At 40.2% G+C, this 22,055-nt stretch overlaps 1 protein-coding gene across 1 annotated transcript in view; it reads right to left on the bottom strand.

Annotated features, from left to right (window-relative positions):
* Nucleotides 1-22,055, bottom strand: part of AMBRA1 (autophagy and beclin 1 regulator 1) — a 127,510-nt gene that overhangs the window by 32,797 nt on the left and 72,658 nt on the right. The window contains 3 exon segments of the mRNA XM_056492634.1: nt 9,315-9,469; nt 9,832-10,020; nt 18,931-19,041. Coding sequence (XP_056348609.1) covers nt 9,315-9,469; nt 9,832-10,020; nt 18,931-19,041 — 455 coding nt within the window.

Here is a 22,055-nt window from a genome sequence, read left to right as displayed (position 1 = left end):
AAACACACAGGGAAAGAAATATCTGATGTCTTAAATGCTATAGAAACCTCCGAGGACTGGTAAAATACACAGTTTCACAGCTACTCTGAGCTGGGTTGCAGAGGAAGAGCTCCAGAAAGAATAATTTATCTCTGCTGGATAACTGTAACTGTAATGGCAACCATTAATTGTACTTCTCACCTCCACAGATGCAAAGTTTGTATTGGTAAACAACAAAGTGCTCTTCATATTGGTACAGGTTATACCACCACAGTGATTGTAGAGGCTGCAAAGTTTGACAATACAATTGCAGCTATACCAGAGATTCTGGCCAGCACAGGTACTTCATACCTCATTTAGCATTCTATGCTACGTGAAATATGTCACAGATGCAGCCCTAAAATCACAGCCAATCCACAATGAAATTACATCTCCAAGCAAGGCCCACATACAGTCTGAAACTACTCCAAGAACATTAAAACAAATGCAGAAAATTATTAACTCCAATTGTATTTGCCAGAGCAGCAGATAAGACACAGTTGACAGCATGAAGGCATAAACACAGCAAGTTTGACTTCATTTTTTTTTGATTGCAAGAGCCTTGTCAAGAGAGCATTTAAATCAATTAATTATCTTTTTTTTTTTGCCTCCTCCCAATAGTGTGTTACCACTGAAATATCTTACCTGACATTTTTATAATGCAAACATGTTAACTAGCTTACCTGTGACACCAAGGTATCAGGTAAGTTTCTGTAAAGCATCTACCACTCCACTGAATACACTACATATCCTTTGCCAGTAAGCCTGCATCCCTGACTTGTATTATGCAGTAAATTAGCTACATGTAGAAGTATAATAAGGAAAAGACATTCTGACCTGATCTCCTTACAGCAATATATAAAAATAGCACTATATTTTTGCTTAGATTAGATTTTTTACTTTTCTGCCTATTAGTGAATCTCACAAAATATGATGAAACTCAGGTTTAACACTTGCACTGTCACAAACTCCAGAACCCTCTACAGTAAAATTCAAGTCTACTTTGTCTAAAGCCGAGCAAAGCAAAGGAAAATAAACACTCCTTGGGATAACTGACTGATTGCTCAATACATTTATTCATAAGACAGTGTACACCAGCATTTTGAAACATAGCAAGTCTCCCCTGTGTTTGGAAGGAGTCTGTGCCTATATGCAGATATAAAGAAAAAGTAACCCATTTTCCATTATGCTCCCACTCTCTCCCTATTAGGCAGGTTGGTCTATGCTGCTCAACCCCTCCCCCACAGCTGATTCCTGCTAACAACATAACCATCTTTCCAATAGATCTTCTCTGTTAAAAAGGAAGAAGTGAAAAATAATGCACTTATCTTTTTGGATTTGTCAGTCCTATCCACAAATGGATTTTATCATCCAGTGCTCAGCACAAATAAAATTTCTTTCAACTCCATTTATCTTCCTCAGATGCAACAGGATTATATATAAAATTTTTCTTCAGTCTTTACCAATATAACAAACCTCTTTCTGCCTTTTTTTCTGAACCTGTTGTCCATGCAGAAAATCCTAGCTTTACTTTCTGAGCCACAGCAAATTAAATGAGAACTCTTAGTTTTCATCAACAACTGAAACCTTAACTGTGGATAGTTGATCCAATTTCTAAAACAGGCCATCACCAGAAATTCCTGCTGGATGGATTGAGAAACTTTCTGCAAATGTAAAAGATCGTTGGTTCTTCCTGATCCTGGTTGATCATATTATTTATTGCTGATATTTCAAATTCAGAGAAGTCTCATTAAAGCACACCTTATCCTTTCTTTCTTTAGGTGAGCTCTTTGCATTATCAGCTGGTACTTTATTTCACAATCCTGCTATGCAACTACTACATTTAAAAATAACTAGTGGGAACAGGGTCTTCTGAAGAAATGGATCATCTTAGGTAACAAAGCTCTCACTCAAGAAAATAACACACTTGCAGTGAAGTGGCTCATTATTTTACCACCTGTCTTTCAAACGCAGAGTAATAGCTCCAAAAACCCCCTTAGGGGACTGGTCCAAACTTGGATCCAAACCTGGTTGAGTAAGCAAGAAATTGTTAAATAAACCAATTATCCTTTCATTTGCACATGCACAGGGTTGGAAAAGATGAAAGGAGAGAAACAGGAATGCCAAAGGGATTGGAGTGACCGAAGGTAGATACACGTGTACGTACATTAGTGCAGATGCACAAACAAACTGAAGTGTGAACAGGACTGTACCCACCGCAATTCCCTCCTGCAAAAATCACCAACCGCTCTCAGTGCTGCACCAATCTAATAGAGACATGGTCATTTCTCTGGTAATAGGAACTGAAACCTTCTTCTTTTTTGCCCTTGACTCAGACTGCAAACCAAAACCAGTATCTGTGGATTCCTCATCAAATGTCATGCTGAGACTGCAACAGCAACATCTACAATGTGTTAAAAATCCAATGACAAGAGCAAAGGCTTTGCACACAGCTGCCATTCCACTCTGTTCTCCATCTGCTGAGCCTCAGTAGAATGGCATACAAGATCAAATGTCAACAATATGTTGATGACAGAGCTACATGCATCCTCATCTAGGTGAAAAGAGGCTGTCATCCAGCTGCCTACATGTCTGGAAGAAATAAACACTGGAGGAAAGAGTTGGTTCAATTTTAATTCAAGGAAGATGGTAGGAAGTAGTACTGAAAAAAGTCCTTATGAAATAGCATATGGCAAATTCTTCTCAGCCCATGCCCAGTTCAATATAAATTGGTAATAATTCACTTTGGCTCCCTTCCCCCTAAATGACTTGGGGAAGATGACTGCACACAAATAATCTCAGATGTGGAACCATGTTTGCCATAGTTTCTTAAATCTAGTTAAAACTATGCACCAAACTGCACCAAAGCAAACAGTATCTACTGCAAACAGGCCCAAGGCTTTATCTGAACTGCAAGAGCTCTGCTCTCCAAATACTGGACCTCATATTAAACAAAATGTCTTGGCTCTCAGTTCCATATCCCATGAAGTAAAAACATCCTGAAAGATGTCATTTGCCTTTTCTTCACACCAGTTTGCTAAAACAGACATTGCTCCCATGTTTAACCATCACATGAGATATTAACATAGTATTTTATGAAGGGTTCTAATGAGTTTTTAGTTTCCTCTGTCTCAGCAGACTTCAAGCAGACACAGCCGAATTGGTCAAGACAGCAACTCTTACAACATACTATTCACTATTCCTGCATATTGCTGCATAAATAAGCATATCTGTGCAAATCTTCATGTCATCTGCACCCGCAAGGTTGTGCTGCATTTTCCAGTGATATTGAATACAGCTCTTTTTCACAGCATCCTACATAAGCAGTGTTTACCAACATGGGTTTTGGATAGGATCTGTTTTCCTAAAGATACCTGACAGAATCTGCCAATACACAGAATATATAAACTACTTGGTCTCAACCAGACAATTATGCTCCATGCTATTAAAAGGAGGGATTTTCTGTTTCAGTCAAAAAAGGGTTCTGTTTCCATGTCCTCTTCCTAGTATAAAGGTACCTGCATGTATGTGATTTGACTTTGGCCAAGAGTGAAAAATTTCTTTGGGCAGTAACTGGAACATATTCGCAATTCTACTTGGAGTTGTCAGAAGATCGCCCTGTTGACTTGAAGATGTCAAATCTTTGCTAAAAGAAGACCCAAGGGACCACACCAACACATTCTTCAACAAAACAGCAAGAGGCTGGAACTTGTACACTATTCTTGTTCTTGGAAATATGTTAGTTCACATGAACTCTTTCACTGGAGGTAATGTGTTGCAGTAAGCCATGTCCTCATATTCTCCTGACCAATTTCATTTTCACATTACCAAGGATTCTGACAAAACTAACTTGTGCTCCAGTGAAGCAGATGTGCAGGGTATTTGCTTTCAGGTTTAAAGCTTTGTGGCTGCAGGAGCTTGCACAGCTTACCTAGAGTCAGTGAGTGACCTTTGCAGACCACACTGGATACAATCTACTGACACTTGCATGAAGCTCAGAATGCAACAGCACTGAGAAAAACTGTGCATCTCTTCACATATTCTGTGCATTGTACTCATCAAGAGTTAATATGCTAGAACAAAAAAACCTTGGCTTTGTGCTAAAACTCTGCAAGCCTTTCTGTTTCAGGCCCTTCTTCCTGCAGTACTTGGAATTCTCCATCTGTTTACAATGGAAATGTACACATACTCCATTCCATCCAGGGTATTGACCACTTAATTGGAATGTTTTCCAAATAGCAGCAGTCTTGTCAAGAACTAATTCTGGATCTCCACAGCCTGAATTTTTTCCACATCCAAAGCAAGTGCAGCATTTGAGATGGGGATTGGTTAACTCACTTTATCCCCACAAATTGTATGATTTGCTCTTCAGCTTCATGTCCATCAAAATTTTTATCACCTACCTCACTTTTTGTATCCTCAACTTAAAAGCTACTTTCAAGGTTTTATTTTCATTTGGATTCCAGTAATCATGTTTTGCTGATATTTCCAACTTATCTTCCTCTGGGTAGAATGAAAAACATTAAACATTGCAAGGGCATTGGCATTTGTGAATGCCAGAAATAAAACTACCTTCTGGTTGCCTGTCTCACTAGTACCCACTGCTACCAGACTCTGGGCATTATGATCCTTACTTTTCTCATGTTTCTAAGGACCTTCAGGTCCAAAAAAGATTGCAATTTTATGTTCTTCTAAGTCCTTTAACATCTATATATGCTTGGAAGCACATGGAATTGAAAAATCACCGTAAACTGAACAGTTTGGAAACAGACATACTTTATTTAGAGACAAATTCCACCTATGTTTTCAAAACAGGCTACAAAACCTATCCTTACTCCACATTTGGAGTCCTGTCTCCAAGCTTTCTATCTCAGATATTTAAACTGCAGACAATTCCCAGCATCACTGCTATGTTTACCACCCCCAAGCTAGATATCTGCTTAAAGCAATTCCTTTCCTGTACTCTCCAGCTATGGATACATTTCAGAGATTTACAAAAAATATCACGCAAGAACACAAGCAACAAACACTTGATGTTCATGCATACCCCTCCTGTTAAAAGTCAACACTACTAGAGAGCTTTTGTTTTTCAGACAGAAGTTTAAAAATTATTCTTTAGCAAAGCCAGGTTTCCATGTGAAATGCTAATCAGGCCAATCTGAAGGGAGTGAACAGAAAAAGCATGAACTTCTAGCTCACAACTACCACATTTAATGAGAATTCATGACTTTATTTCTGAACAAAATTCATAACTGTCAAATCACGACAGCCCTGACCTGTTGTGAACTCTACCCAATCTCTCTGAAATACTAGCAGCAAGATGTATACAGACAATGCACGCTTGTATAACCAAGGTGCTTCTTAGCACAATCCAAAAGTGCTGTACTTCTCAGAAAATTACATCAACAGCCAGCGGATTTCTAGTACAATTAATTATTCAAGTTTCATGCAACAAAATTTATTAATTGCATCTTCAAAACCTCTATTTTAACAGCAAGATGGAAGAAACTCTCCAAGCAATAGAAATCTGCATTCTACTGACTGCTAGTTAAGGATGTGGAAGAAGGGTGAATTTGAACCAGAAGTAATCACTGTATTGCACTGGTCAGCAGTGGCTTGGAGGCCCTGATGTTAAGCCCTATTCCTCCAGTTCATTGACTGTAAAGCCAAAGCCATGAGGGAGGCAGGGAGGAATGCAGGCAAGAAGGAAGGAAGGAGCCAGGAAGGAAGGCAGGAAGGAAGGCAGGAAGGAAGGCAGGAAGGAAGGCAGGAAGAACTGTCAAACAACTTATAAGAATTCTCAAAGAATGTAATGTAGCATTTCTTTTGGGAGTTTTGGAGTAGGGTGTAATTAAAATATCCACAAAATATTGCTTCAAACATGGCTCTGACTCATTTTTAATTAAGAGTTTGAGTAACAAGTGCTTTGTACTAGAGGCTGTTGGCAGAGGCAACAAAAATGCTTTCTGATTCTCTCTAAGGTGCATATTATATTAGATATTAAATAATACAGTTTCACCAGGTTTCCTAAACCTTTTTGTACTGCATGCTGGCCAAATATAAACAGATTTTTACTCAACTGAACATGAGTATGTCAGCCATGGTAAGTGTGCTAAGAATATGATGAAGTTTCCTACTTAAAACTCTATTTTAATTTTGCATCTCTTGAAAAGTACTATAAACTTATAAAAAGTCTTACTGCAAAACTGAAGGCAGAAGGAATACCTGTGGTGGATGCACTAATTTTTACAACTACATGGAGGAGTAGTATTTATGAAATTAGCAGCTGTAGGCTTTCGAAGCTTGGTCCTATGGCCTGCACAAAGACAACCAGCAGCACACCAAAATGCTGAAAGAATACTCAACATCACTCAACAGGAAGGTTCTTTAACCAAATTAATTCAAACTGATATAGCTGTGACCCTGTGACACATGCATAAAGCTCCAAGTCCAAAGCTGTCAGAAATAAGACATTTTTAACATCTTTAAACATGATTTGGGAAAGAGAAAACAGCAATATAGTTAGCAAATCCTGCTAGACTGGATGGATTTTAAAACGTGGGGGAAAGGTTTTTGGAAGCTATAAATATAAGTGCAAGAAAGATGAAAAAAGCAACCTTTAGAATACATGCAATCCATCTGGAGAAAAAAAAAACCTCAGAACTACAGCAGATGAGAAAGACAGAAGTGCAGTGATGTGGAGCAAGTCTGAAAAGCAAGAGTAGGAAAAAATGGTACAAAATTTTCAATGCACCAAAACAGTGACCTCCCAAAACCTGACCCCCCACCTCAATGGTTTCCAACTGCATAAGCAAAGGCTGCTATCCAAAAGAAAGAGAAAAAAAACTACCCTCTGTGGGCTTCTGTACTTATCACATTATATACATTTTAACACATCCCAGAACAAGGGAAAAAAAAAAAAAGAGAGAGAGAGAAAAAGAAAGAAAAAAAAAGAAAGGTTCTTTGGAGAGAATTCAAAAGAGAAAAAAAAATGAAAGCTGGAAGATTAAATTATAAGAGAAGATTAAAGAATACAAAGCATTACTTCACTAAATGGTGACTAAGAGCAGGGGTATAAGCATTTGAAGACATGGAGATGAAGGAATATAAATGAAACATTTAGACAGTGAGCTTGCTGATTTAGCTGGCTACATAAAAATGTCTCCAAAAGTAAGGGCTAGAAGCCATAGCAACTGGAGTTCAGAGCAAATGTAAAGGACAGATGAGAGGAAGACGTGATATTCCCTAATAGGACTTCTCTGTCTTAACTTATGATACGGTAAAAAGACTGTGGGAAGGGCTACTCCAGTTTCTGGCAGAAAAAAATACGCATTTCACTAGGATCTTAAAATAGCTGATAAAGAAACAGTACCAGGGCAAACTAGATTTTTAAAAGTATCTAACAGGACGCTAAATCCATGTATTTTGTGATCTTATATCTACACAGCTTTCACTAACTGCACCTATAAACCAAATTGTATTTTTTTGCATAAATACATTTTAATTTCTGCCTCTTACTTTGAGAGGCTTATACCAGAATGGTAGCTCATAACCAGGTCTGAAGAAGTGCTCACTGGCCCATCAAAGAATCACTTCATCATTTATATTCCCCTGCCTTATAATATGGAGCAGATGATGACAATAAACAAGGATTTTATATATGCTGGTAAAGTGACTCTCTCCAAAGCACGAACTGAAAAGCAACTACAGAATCCAAAGGAGAATCAAGGAATTTCTCCAAGTGACAAGTCTCTCCCCCATGTCAGGTCAGTAGACACATGCCTCACTGCAATGATTGTACACAGGGAAAACAGTGTACAGCTAAAAGTAATAATAATTAGAGAGACCTTTAAAAAAAATAAGAATACTTTAGAGAAAAAAGACAGGAAAGAAGATTTCTCACTGAATGAGTTCCACTAGGGTAAAGTTATCCCTAAAATTGAAAAAGTTTGAAGACTAATTTTTCATCTGCTAAAGCAAGTCAGCTGAATACAAGACTGCCACACCTTGGTTCATTTCACAGCTTCTATCTTGGAACCAGTCTCACTCCCACGCAGATTCTAAAACTTTGCCAAGGGTTAGGGTAACACCAAGGGTTTGGGTTTAGAAAATCCCAAAGCCCAAAGTTCCCGGCACACTGCAGCTGCAAATGTCATGCCAAGGGGAACACAAGACCGCCACAATATGGCTCCCTCCACACCTTTCAACTTGTGACCAACCACAGCCCTGGGCTGCATTTACTCTTGTGCCTAGGGTTAGGGTTACACCAGTGGCTGGGGTTACACCTGGGTGTAGGGTTCAGAGAACCACAAAGCCCACAGCTCCAAGCACACTGCAGCTTCAAAAGTCTTGCCAAGGGGAACACAAGACTGCCACAATATGCCTCCCTCCACTCCTTTCTTCTTCAAACCATCCACAGCCCATGGCTGATTTCACCCCTTCACCTAGGGTTAGGGTAATGCCTAGGGTTAGGCTTCAGAAAACCACAAAGCCGCATGGTCTAGAACTTGAATCCAAAACAAATTTCAGCTTTAGAAATTACTTAGTTCTGACTCCTTAACTCTCTTTGTGCATTATGAACAGGAGAACTATCACGGAACAGCTGTTGTGCTTCACTCATTAAGAAAGTAACACACACATGTTCTCAACTCTGCCAGGCAGTGAAAAGATTAAGGTTTTCCCTCAGGTACTAAATGAGTCAGAGCACATCATGGATCAGCTGTCCCAAAAAGCTGAAGAACATAAAGATACTTCCATTGCCAAAATATGCTTACATATAGATTAAGTACTAACTAATAAATAGCCAGCAAAGCCTGTTTGGGAAAAGCATGGTCAAGTGCAGTTTGCAGGTATGATACAAAGCTGGGCTCCTACCCTTCCTGAAACTGCTGGTGGCTGCTGTCCTAAAGGTTAGTTTCTTTCAGGAATGACAGAAAATGATCCTGAAGCCTCAGCTGATATGCTGCCTCAGCAAAGCCAACTGTAGTACCACAGGCAAGATTCATATCACCCGAGGAAGTACAAGAGACCTACTAGATACTCTGAATGATGTCTAGCCCTAGTAATGTATTCTACAACATGCAATGCATTTGTTTGTCATCAAATTTGAAACAAGAGGAAATTTTCACCGTTCTGTTGTGCTTACATTCTCCTGTCACATTTGCATACTTCTGCAACAAATTCCCTCAGATATTTATTAGTGCGTCTGGAGCATATTACCTCTTTGTTATCATAACCCAGCAACTAACTACAAGGTTGGAGCCAAACACACAGAAACAGAATACACACATACTCACCCTCATAGAGGTTTCTCCACCATGGGGCTGTTGCAGCCTGAAAACTTGAGCAACCATGTGTTCTGTAGTGGGATGCAAGAGGATACGTCGGGAAGCCAGTCCCACCATAACATATCTGCCCATTGGAGACAGGCTCACAGAAATGGCATTAGGTCCTATGAAGAGAAAAGGGGTTATTTCTCTCATGGGTTTACATCCTGCCCCATGGCTCATCCTCACAGCTTTTTCATTCCCTTCCAGTACTCCCATAATGTATGCCATACTAATCTGACTCTTATATGGGATAGAGAATAAGGAGACCCACACAAGTTACAAATTTTATAAGACATTTTCTTCCTGCAGGTGTTCTGTCACTAAGACAAGGAAGTTCTTTAAGGAACAAAAACTATTCTTTAGCAGCTGGCTACATTCCTGTTGCTACAATTACTGATGTTCAGCCTACTGCATTTCTTTCTGCAGGCTGAAGTTCTGAAGTTCTTACACCCGCACCCACCCTGACTTCTTGTTGTATGCTTACCAAATCGCTTTGTGTAAAGCATCTCGCCCAAGTTGTGAGGTGCCAGAGAATATACAGCCAGTATTCCTTCATCAGGGAAGCCTCTCTGACTGCTGGGAATGAAGGCTGCCAGCAGTTGCCCATCGGCAGAGATATCACAGCTGGCATCATTGTAAATCTTGCAGTTTTGGACAAGCACATTCACAGAGGCTGCAAAGAAAGACATGAATAGTGATTGAAGCACTAAGGTTGAACAGAATAAAGATTTAAACTTAATGTTGGACAATGGACAGTACATGCAAAAGGCACTCAAGACATTTAGCTTCCTCCAAAAGTTTATGAAATCTTAATACCCTGATTAATGTATAACTTGCTCCAAAACGGAGATAAGGCACTGCAATGAGCCCAGGAAATTAAATTTACTCACCTCCTGAAGCCTTCAGCCAAGAAATAGTAGCAATTGCACTTCATCAAACCCCTCCCTTTGTTAAGCATAACAGTATCCTTTGCAAAGGACAGCACTGTTTAAACAAGTCTCAAATCATGACACTGACAAACTCCAGCAGCATTCTCATTAGAAACAGTACACCTTAATTCGTTTCCCCTTCTCTTGTGGAGCGCCTAGTTCCCGCTTTCCTCATCTCCAATAAACAGGAGATGAGTGAAAAACTCCTCCTTGCAGATACAGACATTAATTTCTGACAGCTGATTTCTACACTCATCTTGGATAAATTCAGTGAGAAAAGGCAGAGACTTCTCCAGCCAGTCCTCCATTTAATTTACTCCAGTATTTGAGACAGTCACATGTATCAGTGAAGTAACTGTTCAGCAGACTAGTGAGCAACAATCCACAAAACAATAGTTATATTTTAATCCCTGCTGGTAAATTGCTGGGTGATCTCATGAAAGTGTTTTCCTCTTTGCACTTGCATATGAAGACTACAAGCTCTAGTAAAATGAGGTTCCAGGGCCTCTAAGCACCATCTACACCAACAGTTCAGTGGTGCCTTGTTACATGGCTGGAGTGATGTTCACTCTACCAGCCTAACCTAAATGTGCTTCAGTTTTTTCAGGAGGTATGAAGCTCAACCTGCATGCACTATTTTTGGGATAGGGAAATTTCTGGTTCTAGTATTTTCAAACTCAAGAGTATAGAAACATTAAAAAAAAAACAAAAACAAAAAAACAAAAAACAAAAACAAAAACAAAAAAACAAAAACAAAAACAAAAACAAAAACAAAAACAAAACAAAACAAAAAAAAACCAACCAGAAATAAAGCCCATATTTGCAATATAGAAAGTTTGCATGCTAGAAGACAGAACACCCCATGTTTCTCACATGTTTGAAGCTACAGCACCATGTAGAACACTGTCGATTTCTATAGTCCAGAAAGGATATAAACTATCAGACTATGCCTAGCCAAGAAGAGGCCTTAATATGTTCAGTTACAATTTGCAAGCAAGTTTATGAAGGAACTTTTTTAGTCTATATTCCTTATTAGATTAACAAGTAACAGTACCAAGAATGCTTTGTGCATATTTCTGAAAATCAAACTAAGGCTATAACTCAGTATTTCGACAAATCCTACCCTTTGTTTCCAACACCTGTGTAGAAGAAAGATGCAACAGGGAACTGCTGTGTGAAATTACTGACTGTTGTCTAGGTCACTTTTCAGCCAGAAGAGTTTCCCAACCCAGTACACCCCATGGCTGCATAGATGTTTGCAGCAGCACAAAAAGTAGACATGAGAGGGAAGCAGACAGGACTGCCCTTCTTAAAGCATTGCTGATTTAAAGCATGCACTGAATCTCATCTTTAATTCTTCTGGTCTCAGAGATATTCTTCTGGGAACTGCTTTACTCTGTGGCTAAGTATCAACTTTTATCTACTGTTCCATTTAGGAAACTCTGATGAAAAAGAAGACAAGGATTAAAAGTGGACTACGTAATTACATTCTGTACTAAACCACCTACACCTGTACCCTAAATTTATTCCACCAATTTTTCAGTCTTGAAGCTGCTAAAAACAGTAATTTTCAGCCTAGTATAAACAGAAAGGTCCTGAATGGAAAAATGTAAATAATTGTAGTCACTATCAAGACTGCAATACCAGTACATGAAATACACATGGCCCTTAAAGAACACGTGGTTCAAAAGATGTCAGAATTTGAGTGCTTAGTCTGAAGTTAGTTGAACAGAAAGACAAGAGAATTATATAGACTATACTGAATCTAAAAAAAAAAAAATAATATAATTAAGATGTGCCCTTTTAAAAAAAATCTAGACTTTATTTATATCACAAGAGAAGACGGGCATCAACACAAGAACTGCAGAATGTGCTGTGAACCAGCTAAAGGATATATGACAACAGGTTGCACCATCATAACCCCAGCCAAACTGGGAGGATTCCTGCTGAGTGACTCATTCCAAAACCAGTCCTATTTATTAGCTTTATCCATGGCCTAGGCACACAGCAGAGCTGGTTGATGAATCCTCTTGATGAAGTTGGGTAACTTCATTAACAGAGCATGACCAGACCACACAGCGAACTGAAGTACAGAGAGACATAACAGAAGGGAAATGAAAGAATTCTAGGTTGTGTTGACATTTATAAACTTCTGCTTCACCCAGGAACTTGAAAACATGAGAGAATCAACTTCGGTTATTGTGGCAAAAACTCAGCCCTCTTCCAGTCATAAAAGTGAAAGTGACAGCAATCTTAAACTGCACTGGGGAGCACAATTCCAGCAGAAATATCAGTGCTGATACACAGCCTTGTGCCAAGATCATGTGCAGGACCCCAGGGCACACTTTGGGCCAGCCATGTTCAAGAGCAATAAAACCCTAAATGACAGCATGCCCAGCAAAGAAGATGACTAGGGAAAATGAAACATGAATTTTATGTTCAAACAAACAAAATCACCAACACCAACCCTCCCACCCCCCCCCACCCCAAAAAAAAGGTGGGGGGGGAAGGAAATGGAATTGTGTACTGTGTTTTATGTGTTTTCAAAAACTACAGAAAGTGACAGAAAAACATCTGTTTTCTACAAATAATGTTGAAAACTGACCACTACCCATGTAAGTGGGTAACAGAAGCATTGAGTTTGGAGATTAAAAGGTTTCAACAAAAAATAGCAAGATTTCTAGAACAGTCTTTTCAGCAGACAAGAAAGGAGCAAAGAATTCAAGCAATTAGAAGATGGAATAGATGCTTGCCTAAGGCAGCAGGGAGCTTGTCTACTTGGATAAGAGGTCCTTTCTCATCAGTTCCTTTGTAGTGGTACTCTAATCAGCAGTGATCCAAAAAATTGGGAGAAACAAACAGGGGAATGAGAACATACTAAAAAAGGTGAGTATTGGGCTCTCACAGATACAAGACTTTACTTAAAAGAGAGCCAAGCAAGAAGACAACAAACAGAGCAAATAAACACAGCATGCGTGCAGAGCATTTGCTAGAGATACAACTATGAAACATCCCCACCACCAACTCTACAAAAAAACTTTGATTATTGGAAAAAAGAATAGTTCAGTCCATTCTTCAGGGCTTTAAGAACTGTTCTCTCTTATTCCTATTCAGCAAGATATGAAAATTTGTCCTGCACCTCTGCAGGTGCAGGGTCTGGTTGCAGTTTCCATGAGACAGCCATGGCTTCTCAATATTCTTAATTACTGCCATTTGATGTTCAATTTTAGAAGTCACAAGATTATAGACTTGCTTCCTCAGAGCACAGGTATGGATGTCATTAAATCATAGGATGGTTTGAGTTGGAAGGGACCTTTAAGATTACATAGTTTCAACCTTCCTCCCAACTGCAGGGACACCTTTGACAAGATCAGGCTGCTCAGGGCCCCATCACACATGGCCTTGAACATTTCCAGGCATGGGGCATCCACAGCTTCTCTGGGCAACTTGTTTCAGTGTCTCACCACCCTCCAGGCAAAGAATTATCTCCTAATATCCAACCTAAATCTTCTCTCTTTTAGTTAAAATCATTCTCCCTTGTCCTATCACTATCTGCCCAAGCAAAAAATCTCTCTCCACTTTTTTTCCTAAGGTCCATTTAAGTACCAAAAGGCTGCCTGGAGCCTTCTCTTCTCCAGGTTAAACAAAACCAGCTCTCTCAGCCTGTCTTCACAGTAGAGGCTCCCCAGCCCTCTGGTAATCTTCATGGCCCTCCTGTGGACTTGCTCCAGCAGGTGCAGGGATAGATCCTAAGAAGGGCCTATTCAGTCCAGGGACCCTTCTGTACTAATGAATTCCTGCTTTTCAAAGAGGTACAAGAAGTATTAGAGAGGACAGATACTGATTTCTCTCTAACTAGTGAAAACTCGCAGTCTATAGAATCCATGTTTCTTCTCAGTTTTTGGAGTTTTTGTTTTTTAATCCAGTGCAAATTGGTAAGAGAAAATCCCACATTTTTGTTTTTGCAAGGTAAGAAATATTTATATTTTTTCTGTACCATTTACAGATTTGGGGATATTGCCATGTTTTGTACATACCCTCACAGTTCCATGGCTATTTTTTTCCAAATAATTTTCCTCATTTACCATATGTCTTTATAAAACAATGTTGGGTTTGGATCACCAGTGACCCAGAGTCAATCATATAGCACATGCTCACTCATTTTCTATTACAGGATTTCCACCCCCTACCACCTGCTCCTTTTCCAGCACAGCACAGAGGTTTTTGGTGAGCAGTCCACAATGAAGACCAACATGAAAGGATATCATCTTGTTTTTAAAGTTTGTTGCATATGTTGAATGTCACTTAGCAAAACATAATACATGAGCCCTCCTGCCAAAAGAAAGCTATCTTTTCATCTTGGTGTGTGCTGGGAACATAAAACATTACAGATGCAGAGTTGTGCTTAACAGGAAAGAGTGCTATTTATTTCAGTCTTTCATTACCTGATTCACACTGGCATTATGGTTCTCTGCTTTGCCCTCATTCACCAAGGATGAGGACTCAAGTAGCACCTACATCTGGAACCAAGAGAGCTACTGTGCAACCAGAAAATGTCTAAATGTGACAGGTGGAAATCTCAGCAAGGTTTCATTTTAAGGACAGCACTTACAAGGTTCTCAAGAGATGAGAAAGATAAACATACCCATGCATTTGACAAAATCAGAGGCTATTTTATTTCTTTGAGCCTGAGGCCCAATCTGTGAAGATGAAGTCAATAAAGAAGATTTTTAGGGGGAAAATTACTGCTATTTTTGGAAAACTACTTGCAAGAAGACTGCCCTTTCATCTCCTGTTTTTTTTTGTCGTTAATGCAACCACAGAGTTGACAGAACAGATCAAAAGAAACATCAGAGAACAAATTAATCAAGCTGTTGTGCCAACTTGGACATTAATTATGCTTGAAGCTGGAGAAGGCCTGGAATGCCAGCAGCAATAGCACTGTTTGCCAAAGGAAAACTGTGCTTGACTCAGCTCCTAGCCACCCTTAGAGATGGCACTCTCTTAACAGCTGCTCCTATTTAAAAATTTGTTTAAATTTTTTTTTTCTTCTACTAAGTTACCCTCCATTCCACTGTGGATCACTAAGTATTGATTAAATCACCTTCCTCAAGACCCAAGAAGTGTTAGAACAGGACAAATTTCTGATTCCTAAATGAGACCAGTTCAACGCTAGAAATTGGTAAGAAACTGAAATTATGAGCAGTGAGTAGCATGAGAGAAACTACATTAAAAATATGAACAACAGAGAAAGCCTTCAAATATTTTACTGTGAAAAGCCTATATTCTACACTGTTTCCAATACTTAGGTGCAGAATTTTAAGGATATGCAACACTCACTAGAAGAATATTAAATAAATGCAGAAATAGCATTGTCTCTGCTGTCAAATAAATTCTCCGCCCCAATGCTGATATGACTGACAATTTCAATATAAGACCGGGTCATGTTTATTTCAGAGCTATTAAAAGCAAAACTGGCAAAAGAAGAGAAGAAATCTGAAGCTATCTTTTTCCATTTTGCAATTAACAGAGAAGGACAGGGCTGAGACTAAAATTCCACAAGTCCCTGCACAGCCATTTTCCCAGGACTTCCAGGATCAGCTTTTGTGTTCTTGCTGGACTGGACCTCAGTGAGGTTGCTGCTGCAGAGCCACATCCTGAGCCCAAGGCTTCCAAGGGTGCTGGGGCCCAGACACTGAGATCACAGGACTGCACTAATCTTGCTGCTGTCACTTACTCAGATGCATCCGCTTCAGTGGAAAACATCCTACTTCCAAGCTATCCTTTCTTTGTTTAATTGTTACAGGAAGAAGAGCTGCTCAGAGATGGAGGTTGGCCACAGAGTCATTGCTTTGATGAAGAGAGGAGCTGGCAGGCAGTCCCAAACTTCAGCTGCATCATTTCATCTGCCTGAACTCCTAAACCACTTGTGTCTTAAGCCAGTCCCAGGAGGTACAATAGCCCCCTCTGTGTAAGGAGATTATCTCACAGGACCACCTCTGATTTACAGGAAACTATGGGAGGAAAAAGAGAAGCTACTAAGGTCACAGCTTTATTGGGAAAACAGTTTATTTCCAATATTATGAAGAATCACAAAAACTCATCCAACCCACCACTTCACTGTTACTCCTTTGAGAATATGAGACTCATGAGCATTCCGAGTTGGAAGGGACCCACAAGGATCATCAAGCCCAACTCTTAAGTGAATGGCCCATATGGGGATTGAACCCACATCACTGATGTTCTCAGCATCATGCTCTACTATCTCTAAGTCATGCACCTTGCCAAACATGCAGCCTTCCTTTGTTCTGTGCCTAGGCAAGCTTGGCAAATACCTGGCTTAGTGTAAGCACAGCTGCTACATCTTCATACATCCCTGCTACACCCTGGCAGAAAGAGATAAGGTTAACAGACTAAAAATGCCAGGATTGGGCTTGGCATATAAAAGGAGAGTAAAAATGAACATTTCCAAATGGTCAAAAGACAAAATGGACAAGCCAAGCACTATGAAGCAGAGCATGGGGAGTCAGAAGGGCTGGGGATGGACTTGTAGCTGGAATGTGGCCACAAGAAGGGCACAATGACAACAGAAACAATACCCAATTTCCAGCTAATTGGAATCTTTTTCAGAATAAAAGCATCCTGGTAGGTGAAAGGGAGAAGATTGAAACACTGATGTATTGAGCAGCAGATGGTTCATAATTTCTATGGGATTTTATAAATTATAAACAAACATCTTATGTTGTTTTTGTTTTTTTTAATTAACAGCCTTCTCCTCAGCAGCCAGATGAGGCAAAAAAATAAGCTATGAGCAGCTGAAGCACTCTCCAACCACTCTACACTTGCAGAGAAGTCCCAAAGAATTTAAGTTTCTTCCCCCTCTGACTTCATCTTTATTCTGTTCCAGACTCTGGCAGGAGCTTCAAAAGAATTGCCACCATGTGGCAAAACTCTGCCTTCAGCACCAATCCTTACAAGAAGCTGGGAGGGAACATGGTGCAAATCCAAACTGTTCAGAGGGATCATCCACAGCACAGAGCATCGCGCCCAGTGAGTAAACTGGGGACTTGGTTTGGGAATGGGATGGGCATTGGTCAGTGGGTGGTGAGTTGTGCATCATTTGTGTTTCTTGGGTTTTATTCCCTGCCCCACTTCCCCTCTGTCTCCTCTCGCCCCTCCTCACTTCCTCTTTTCATTACTACTATTGCTATTGTTATCATTAACTTTATTTCAATTATTAAACTGTTTTTATTTCAAACCTCGAGTTTTACCTTTTTCTGCTTGTCCTCCCTATCTTGAGGGGCCAGGAAAGAAGTGAGTAAGTGGCTGCATGGGGGCTAAACCACGACAGCCAGACTGGATGGAACTTTGAGCAACCTGATCTACTGAAAGATGTTTCAGTTCATAGAAGGGGAGGTGAACAAGATAGTGTTTAAAACTCCATTCCAGACAAAACTATTCTTGGATTCTGTGATTTCGATTCTCTGCATCTCTCCTACTGCAGTGTCACCATACATTCACCTTCTGTGGGTTCCTTAAGCAGCAGGACACTACCCCACAGACACATCTATTGGCAGATATGCAAGTTCTGGAAAAGCAGAATGCACAGAGCTGGGATTTTGTGAGAGTTTTTCTCAATTAATTTTAGTGACTACTTGTGAAAGCAGAAGTCTTTCTGAAAACAGAATCCCTGTCCTCCCTAAAAAGTCAGTCCCTTAAAGTAGAACCCAATCTCCTTTTGCTGAGAAATCAAGCAGTGAGTCACATATGCACAGAGATGGCCTAAGCTAAAAATCACTTGCACAAAGAAACATTCATGAATATCTACCTCCTATCTTCACCCCAGGCTGCCACAAACATCTCTGCAGCTGTGCAACAAGCTATATCAGGAAAGCATTCTGGGTTAAAAATAGCTTTTCTAGTCAAGTTAGTTTTAGCCCTGGAAATGTCATTCTTTGATCAGCTGACCATAAGTATCAAACATTCTTGTGCCTGCATAAGGAAGTCTTTTCCAACACGAGAGCCAGCTCATGCCATAGAACACAAGTGAAACTGTGGTCTAATTTTCACAAAATTAAAGAGAAAATACATGAAATCAGCAATATTGCTCAGATTCCTTATTCAGAAATAGCTTCTGCCTGAGAAACAGGACAAATCACTGCTTTTGCAAATGACTGTAAGGAACATCTACTTCCCTGGGCTTGCAAGAGACTAGGGTCCTGATTCCCAAAATGTATTGCAGCACTTTAACACTCACTGATGTCAGTAACTTAAGAGAAATCAGACACTGTTCATTAGCAGGTTCTAATTTAAAGGTATAAAGACAGTATTTCTAGAAACTTGTGAGTAAGAGAATATAGACATTGAATACAGAATTCTAAGAGAATGGTATATGCCCACAAAGAGGCTCACAAAAAACAAGCCCTACTTACACAAGCATTTGCTGATTGCAAGAATACACAAGGTAGATATAGTGGGAATAGCCCTACAAACTTTTAGTCAACTTCCTCAAAAGACTAGGCATTTTACAGTCCTCAATGCAACATGACAAACAAGACTTGCAACATACAGCTGCCTTTGAAAGATCCTAGAGCTTACCCTAGATCTGGTTAGCATAGACTTAAAATAAGATATGGGTGTCTTTTCCAACTCACCATTGCTGATTTCAGGCAGATCAAACTTAGTGAAGTCCCACCATTGGAGCCGGTAGGTGGTGTTGGCAATGTTGCTGGCCACAGCTGACTGCCCATCCCCAATCACAGCACCTGCAGAAAAGGGGGAAATAATTAGCAATTTAACATCTACAAGAATAACCAGAAAAAAATCTGGGAAGGCAAAACCATAGAAAACCTTTCAAAATCCAATACTCAAAACTCTATATTCTTAAAGAAACCTTATTTACAGAAATGGCAGCACATCCTCAATAAGCCACAGAGTACAGGAAATTAACAGGAAAGCATTTCCCTGCAATACATTTCTGAAAGAAAATAAAGTTGATAAAAGATAAGACTCACCCAGAAACACAAGGCAGAAATCCTAATCAATTCATTTGGTGCAAATTCATTCTACTTATCAGCAGCAGTGAAGCTGTATTTTCACAGACCCAAAATTTTCTAGTACAGCTATGAAGGCAGATCAGAATACAAACTGAGGGAAAGCAATGCCCTGGCAAATTACACATATTTGTGGATATAATCACTGCTCCTACTGTAAACTTGACTCAGAAGATACAGGTTGCTTACAGTATTTGTCACATAGTAAGGGTTGTAACCAAATACTGGCTTGGAAGACCTAGGAGCTGGCCCTTTGCTGCTCTGTGTGGCACAGCCCACAGCAGGCAAGGGCAGCTCTGACTCCAGGAAAACACCATGACCCTTGCTAACTGCCCCAGGATTTGGGCAGCAGACCAAAATCAGAAGGCTAAGCACAATTCTTCAGAAAGTATCACAAAGAATCTATTTTTCTCAGCACAAAGGAACAGCACCTGCTTTCTCAAGTCAGCACACACCGAGACAGCTGAGATGCATTAAATGGGCTTCCCAGGGAGACAAACGGAGACAAGAGACAGTTCATCCATAATAGTACTACAGTCAAAAATGTCAAGCTATTTGCAGTCTCTAATGCCTTCATGGACAGGCAGCCTATGTACTACACACACATCCTGGCAACCAGAGAAATTCACGATAATAGAATTTGATAAGGGAGAGCAAAGCAAGATCACTCCCAAGCACAAATGACTAAAAGCAAAGCCTCCAGTGTCTATGCAGCCTGGATTTCAGCATCTCTGCACTGTCTCCAGTGGGAAATACACAGCAAAGTCAGTGCCTTCACTCTCCTGGAAGGGTTGGATCAGGACTTTGTAGCCACAGCAGCAGTAATAGAAGAGACATCACTTTGAAAACTCTGTCAGACCCCTGTGCAGAGTTAAGAGCTTGCTAACTGCTAATAAGTTAAACTGGTGTGGAGAAAGATGGAGAGAGTAGGGTGGCTGGTTAGTTACTTTTCTTATCAAATCCCACAAGACCACTCAGGCATGGGTAAAGTAAGAAAGAAAGAAACCCAAAATGCCTGAACACACAAACACACAAACAGGTTTTTTGCTTTCTCAGCAAAAGAAAGAATGAGGTGGGCAAAATAAGTAAGCAAATTCTAAACTGGTGCAGATAAATAAATTCACCAAGAAAGCTGCTTGAGTCCTGATTTTTGGTTCTATACAAGACTTCTGAGCAGACAGCTTTACACTGTGCACTCAGCTCTGTCAGGCCTCCAGCAATCAACCAACCTACATTGTACATCTGCTCCATCTCTGTACCTGCCTCTGTCAGATGTGCATGGATCACTTGGAGAGTAGAATTAAAAACATTTCCATTGCTGTAACATGCCCAAGGCCTTGTTCTCTATATCCCTCAAAACAAAGGGCTCCTCTGAACAGAAGATATGCACTGGAGAAAGCAGATTCAATGAATTAATGAAATTAAACTTTGCAAACAGAAGTAGAAGGACAACTCGATTTTATGTTGCTTCATCTTCAAAAATCTTCTCACTGCAAGCCTGGATTTGGTACACAATGGCAGCTCTTCTGTGTCTTGCCTTCAGCTCTCAGGAAGGGAAGAGAAAAACAGGCACTCTACAAATGTGAAGCAGTGGGACTTCCTGCAGGGAAACACTAACTAACATCACCAGCAAGGTAGCAGCTGCCTTATAGGACTGGGTCAGGCAAGAACATGCTGTAATGACAGGCAACAGAAGTTCTACTGAGGGCACATAATTCCAGAATATTGATCTTATCACAGATGACCATTAGAAAGCTACATCACCTGTTCTGCAATGAGAACAACTTCATAGGTGTAACAAGCAATATATAACATGGAGAAGAACATACCTTAGGAAAACAATCATGCTCTCCCTTTACATCAGAGAAGCTTAGCAAAATCACTAACTGCTCCACAAACAGCAAGTTCATCCGGCTCATACAATTGCTGCACCTACTGCTAAAAGTACCATAAAAAGAAGCTGGCAAACAGATTTGACTTTTTTTCTGTAAAATTTCTCATCTTCGCATCCCTGTTCCTGTAACCCTCAGGTTAGTTACAGTGTTTATTTAAACATTGCATCCTCTCCACCTCCAAAGGCAGCCACATCATATGCAGAGAAATTAACAATGAAAAAAAGCAGTACTGCCCCATCTACAGGACAGACCATGGTTGGAAGACTCAGGAAAGTGAAAATCCTCACTACAGAGCTTTTGTTCACCAATGCAGCATGAGAACTCATTCTCAGCTGGCTTTGCCCAGTCAGGGTTTCAGTCTGGATGAGAGCAGAAGGTGCTGTTGCTTGTCAAGTTGTAATATATGTAACCTGGAGGCAAGCAACACACTTCAGCTTCTCAAATTTGGGCAGCAACAGATCAGCTCTTACAGGCAGCTGTTCTCACCCAGCACCTGACAGTCCTGATTCCTGGGTCTTCCACTGTTTGATGGGATCACAAGTGACTGCAGTGAGTACCCAAGGGTCTTGGGCTTGTCATCCTCATGAACAGAACGACCTTTTTCTGCAGAGATGATGTAGACTTCAAAATGCTGAAATCCAAAACGAGGGCCAATTGAAATGCAGTGAACGTAGGTTTGATTGGCAGCTTTCCTGCGTCTGTCTATCACTGCGTAATAAACACTGGATGATGGCAGAAATGAAGATAAATGCTTTCAGCAGCCCCCCTTTTTCCCTCCACCACCCTGAACTCCATCCACCCCCACTCAGCACATGACAAAAGAGTTTAAAG

The sequence above is a fragment of the Oenanthe melanoleuca genome, chromosome 5, assembly GCF_029582105.1.
Source record: "Oenanthe melanoleuca isolate GR-GAL-2019-014 chromosome 5, OMel1.0, whole genome shotgun sequence".
NCBI classification, from domain to species: domain Eukaryota; kingdom Metazoa; phylum Chordata; class Aves; order Passeriformes; family Muscicapidae; genus Oenanthe; species Oenanthe melanoleuca.
The sequence above is the reverse complement of the archived record's forward strand: the minus strand, read 5'-3'. Positions and strand labels throughout refer to the sequence as shown.